This window comes from Coffea eugenioides, chromosome 5 (genome assembly GCF_003713205.1).
Source record: "Coffea eugenioides isolate CCC68of chromosome 5, Ceug_1.0, whole genome shotgun sequence".
NCBI lineage: Eukaryota > Viridiplantae > Streptophyta > Magnoliopsida > Gentianales > Rubiaceae > Coffea > Coffea eugenioides.
Window position 1 is genome coordinate 39,681,472 of NC_040039.1, and position 5,348 is coordinate 39,686,819.

The window sequence follows — 5,348 nt, forward strand, 5'->3', positions numbered from 1 at the left end:
ATCACAAAAAATGATACAGTAATTATTTCAAATAATACTCTATCCAAACACAATATATACAGTTCTTTGGATGTAGCCAAACTGGAAAGGTTTGAACTCCTGTAGCCAAAGTTGTATTTTATACTCTGCACGATCGCCAACTAACCTCTGGCAAATTGGTTGATAATCGAGGTATTTAACAATTGCAATTCTAGTACCCTTTCTGTCTTTGGTGGTCTGCTGTTAAGTTCAACTTCTACCATCCTTTCCTCAACGATCAACAGTCACAGTACATGCCTTTGGCAGAGTCTCCAGGTTTTCAGCTTTCTCATATCCGTCTGAATTTAGTAGCTTTCGGAGTTTTCGTATCTTTGCTTGATCTAATTATAATTATTCATTCACCAAAACTTAAGGATCAGGGTCCTTGTAGTAGCGAAAGGGAAATCGAATATGATATAAACTTTTTGTCTTTTTGGCAGAGTCCAGCGGTTCTCAATTTCTTCAAGTCTTCAAGATAACCTATCTTGATTTCAAGGTACACTGATATTACACTGATAAATTTTTGTAGTTGTTTCTCATTTCATCATGTTATGTTTAGCTTTGTGGAGCCCAAACATCTTGGTCACTTTTCTTCTTTCAACACGTGGAGTGCTCTATTCAAACTTTTTACATAATTGACAGAATGAGATGATCCAAATCCGGATCTAACTAATACTAACAAAATTAGACCCGAGCACAGGATGGATCTATAGGAGTAAATTGATATTCAAATCGGTTGCCTGTCGGGTGTTGAAACATATACGGATCTTGGTCTCAATCTAATAACTCATAAGCTCTTACCTAAAAGCTTTCAATTTTTCCAAAAAAAGGGAATATTGTTGAGATATTTTCATCTAGGTAGGATGTTTTTAAACATGTCCTCCTTGCTTCAAAAAAAAAAAAAAAATTTTTGTCCTCCTCCTCCTCCTTCTTTTTTGAAAAAAAAAAAAATTAGTGTGTTTGAGCCATTTTTATCTTGACATATTTTAGGGTACATCACTTATTACCTATTTTGTTTAGATCATTAATTTGATGTACTCAAAATTAAAAATAATGAAATAAAAAATTACACAAGGTATCTAACTCAAGGACTAATGAAGTAGGTTTTCGTGCACAATTCTTCTTTTCTTTCCCTTTTTTTTTTCTTGGAAAAACAAAGAACATGCATTTTCTTGATGAATTTTTTTTTAACAGATGAATCATGCACTTTAAAAAAAATAGTTTGCTGCATCAAGTGGGTTAAATTTGCACGATAAAATTAATGCTTCTTAGAGATTTTTTGTACATGTGATGTGGGCTTAGACCTTGGTTTTTACCTAACAATTTATGCCAACTCTCCTTCAGAACCCCATAAAATTTGGAATAAAACATTACATAGGAAAAGTATTTCGGAAATAAATATTACATAAGAAAAGTATCTCTACGAACTCAATGTTTACAAAGATAAACGAGAAATGGAGAATCCGTAGGGTAACGTATACATTTGTTCGGTGAAATTATTGAAACTCCAAAATTTGTGGGTTTAGATATTTATGACCAACTCAGTGCTTCAAAAATTTGTGGGTTTAGATATTCTATGACCAACTCAGTGTTTCTATGTTTTTCAAAGTCAATCTTCAGAATTTTTTATCATTTCTCCAAGTATTGAATGAACTATTGTACTTTTGTTAGTCAGAAGAATTCTAGATTAGCTTATAGCTGAACAATTATTGCATTGAGTGAAAAACATTTTCATTTTCTGGTTATTAATCTTTACTAAACAACGACCTACCAAAAAAAAATCAAAACAATGCATAGACTAAGTTCCGTTGGCAGCTTTTGATGTTCTCTTCAATTTTAATTTTCGGATTTGCTTCAATTTGCTTGATATATTTTTAAATTCTAGATGATACCATCAGTTGGAAAAGCTCTGGCAGAAAAGGCGGCAGGAAAGATGGCAGAGTTGGTGGTAGAAAATTGCATGGGAAGGAGTCACATGGATAACGTGCAATTGCTGAAAAGGAATTGGCAAGAATTGAGTTGCAAAGCATCTGACGTAGAACAAGAAGTGAATAGGGAAGAAATGTCAGGTAAAAAGAAAAGGAAAAGTGAAATTGACAATTGGCTGAAGGACGTTAAAAAGTTAAGTCCTGAAATTGATGCATTGGAAACAAGAGGATCATCTTGGAGGCTTCCACTAAAGGAGGATCCTGTAGGAAAGCTGCAACTTCAGGTGAAAGAACTTATTGATCAGAGCCGTCATTTCAGTGGGTTTGTGCTCGATACCTGCGACAACATCGGGGAGCCATGCCTGCCAACCAAATTGTTTGGAGTAAAGTTCGATGAAGCTTTGAAGAGAATTTGGCCATGCTTGGTGACCGATGACATATCAAGCATTGGGATTTATGGTATGGGTGGAGTTGGTAAGACCACACTGGCGAGGCACATTGAGTACCATCTTTTAGAAAAGAACAATTATCGGGTGCTTTGGGTTACAGTATCTCAAGATTTCAGTATCACCAGTTTGCAGGATAAGATTGCCAATGTCTTGGGCATTCCTCTATCAAATGGGGATGAGGAAAACGCCAGGGCAAGAATATTGCGTGGGGCATTCAGCAAAATGGAGAGATTAGTAGTGCTCATATTGGATGATGTTTGGGAAGAATTTTGTTTGGACAGCGTAGGGATTCCTCTTCATCCAAACAAGTGCAGATTGATTTTGACTACACGCTCACGGGAAGTGTGTGACCGGATACAATGTCAAAGAAAATTTGATTTGCAAACTTTGGACAGAGATGAAGCTTGGGATTTGTTCAAGTACAAACTAGGTAGCGAGACCTTGCTTCAAGGAGATTTGGAAAATATTGCCAAGTCCATTGTGGAAGAGTGCGGTGGTTTGCCTCTTGGTATCATCACAGTGGCTGGAAGCATGAGAGGTGTGAGCGATATTTGTGAGTGGAGAAATGCATTGGAACATTTGAAAACATGTTCAATAGGGTATGATGAGATGGAACGAGATGTGTTTCCCATCTTGGAATGGAGTTTCAAACGCTTGAATGAATGTCCAAGGCATTGTTTCTTGTATTGCTGTCTTTATCCAGAAGATAGTGATATAAAAAGAAAGGAACTAATAGACCTCTTTATTAGGGCAGAGCTGATGCCAGAACGAAACTCAAGGTCAGAAGAATTTGATCAAGGTCACACAATATTAAACAAGCTGGTAAAAGTTTGTTTGCTAGAAGAAAGTACAGATCCCGAAGGGGATGACTGTGTGAAGATGCATGATTTGATCAGAGATATGGCATTAAGGATCACGAATGGAAACTCCAAACTAAAGGTGAGCAGAGAAGATGTACCACAATTCTTGGTGAAAAGCTTAGGACGGAGTGATTCAAAAGTAACGCTGGAACAAAAAGAATGGACAGAAGATCTCCATGCAGTCTCCTTTCATTCAGTTTCATATGACGGTGCAAAAATAGAAGTTCCACCAGCCTGGTCACCAAATTGTCCTAAGCTCTCAACCTTGCTTCTTTCTCATGTTTCCATAGAAGAAATCCCAGATTCATTCTTTCAGCACATGTGTGGACTTAAAGTTTTGAATCTAAATTGCTGCAAAGGTATAACAGAGTTGCCTAATTCCATTTCAAACATGGTGAATCTCACGGCTTTGATTTTGGGGGGTTGTGAAGGCCTCCAATCTGTGCCACCGCTGGAAAAGCTCAAGCAGTTAAGGGAATTGGACCTATCCTCCACTCAGATTCAAGATTTACCTCAAGGTTGGGAGTCACTAGTTAACTTCGAAAGGCTTAACTTTTATCAGTGTCTGACTTTAAGACGAAAGATAATACCAAAAGGAACATTTTCCCAATTTCACCGTCTTCAACTGCTATTATTGCCACCCTATGGTACAATACAAGTTAATGATCCAGATGTGTTAAACCAATTAGAAATTTTTATAGGATGTTTGTCTTTTATGGACTTCTATAAAATTACTCGGTGGCCAAAATACTATAATATTTATATCAATGACACCTTAACTGAGGATCAGTGTTATGATATTGATGATTGTGGGGATCAGAAACAACTGTATTTCCATCAGTGTCAGTTTGGTATAGGATCGAACGATCTGCCAGATGATATGAAACATCTGCTAATTGAGGAATGTGAGGGCATGGGCATTAGGTGCTTGTCAGATGTTTTTAAGAATTTTATAAATTTAAGCAACTTATCTAGATTGTATATTGCGGATTTGGTTGGAATAGAGTTCCTCTGGCAATTATCCTCTGCTTCTCCACGTGATCAGTTGGAAGTCTCATCTTTTAGTCCACTATGTGGTCTCGAAGAGCTGCGCCTCTGGTGGTTGCCAAATCTAGTTGGTCTTTTTTACGGAGAATCAGAACCATTGCTTCCTGTTGGCACCTTTTCTTCCCTCAAAGAATTGAGGATTTCTGGATGTCACAACATGAAGCAGCTATTCACAGTGCAGTTGCTGCAGAGCCTTCAAAATCTTGAAGAATTAGAAGTTAAAGATTGTGAAGGACTAGAGGAGATAGCAGTAGATGGTAATGGAGTAGGACAAGGAGGACAAGAAGGCATCCAATTGACTTCAAGTGAAGCCACCGCCGATGTCATCCTTCCAGAATTAAAGTTGTTGATTCTGTATTGGTTGCCACGACTGAATAACATTTTCAGGGCAGCCATGATCTGCGATTCAATCGTGTCCATTAAAATGCTAGATTGTCCAAATTTAAAGAGGTTGCCTTCGTTTCTTTCCACCATCGACGGACCACCATCTCCTCGCAGTACTCTAGAGATCAGAGGAGAAAAAAAATGGTGGGAATCATTAGAGTGGGACAGTCCCTACCTAAAAAGTGCCTTTGACCCACTCTTTAGAGCATGGCGATGAAGTTCAAACTAGGTGTTGAAGGTCACTGATAGGTTGTATTTTGTCATTAATTTTATGATTATTTTTCTCTTTTATTTTATCAAATATTGTGTTAATTGGTGAATTCTACTTATTTTTGGTAATTATCGTTGCTTGTAAGGATTTGGATAAAAAGAGATTAAAAGACATGATTTCTTTACTAAACTTGTTGTTCGATGTGACCACGTCAAGATTAAAATGCTGCTCGTCCTGGAGAGCTCAAGAGTTGATGTGTAATGTCCAATTGTGAATTGAAGTCTCAAAAGTTGAACCATGGATGTTTCATCAGAGATTATTGTTGACTTTTCATTTTGGATTAGGATGGGATTTGTTGGAGCAATTTGATTTGAATTAGTAGTAGTAATTGACTGGTAAGGCATTACAAAAAGAAAGGCATTACTGTTTGCCTTATCTTTTCTTTCTTTTC

At 37.1% G+C, this 5,348-nt stretch overlaps 1 protein-coding gene across 1 annotated transcript; it reads left to right on the plus strand.

Moving 5' to 3' along the window:
* Positions 1-1,903: 1,903 nt before the first annotated feature.
* Positions 1,904-4,903, plus strand: LOC113771621 (probable disease resistance protein At4g27220). The gene has a single exon (XM_027316194.1). The coding sequence runs from the start codon at positions 1,904-1,906 to the stop codon at positions 4,901-4,903; it is 3,000 nt and encodes a 999-aa protein (XP_027171995.1).
* Positions 4,904-5,348: the final 445 nt, after the last annotated feature.

Excerpts from the sequence above, each read along its gene's own strand:
- LOC113771621 (XM_027316194.1), top strand. The coding sequence starts at position 1,904 with ATGATACCATCAGTTGGAAAAGCTCTGGCAGAAAAGGCGGCAGGAAAG.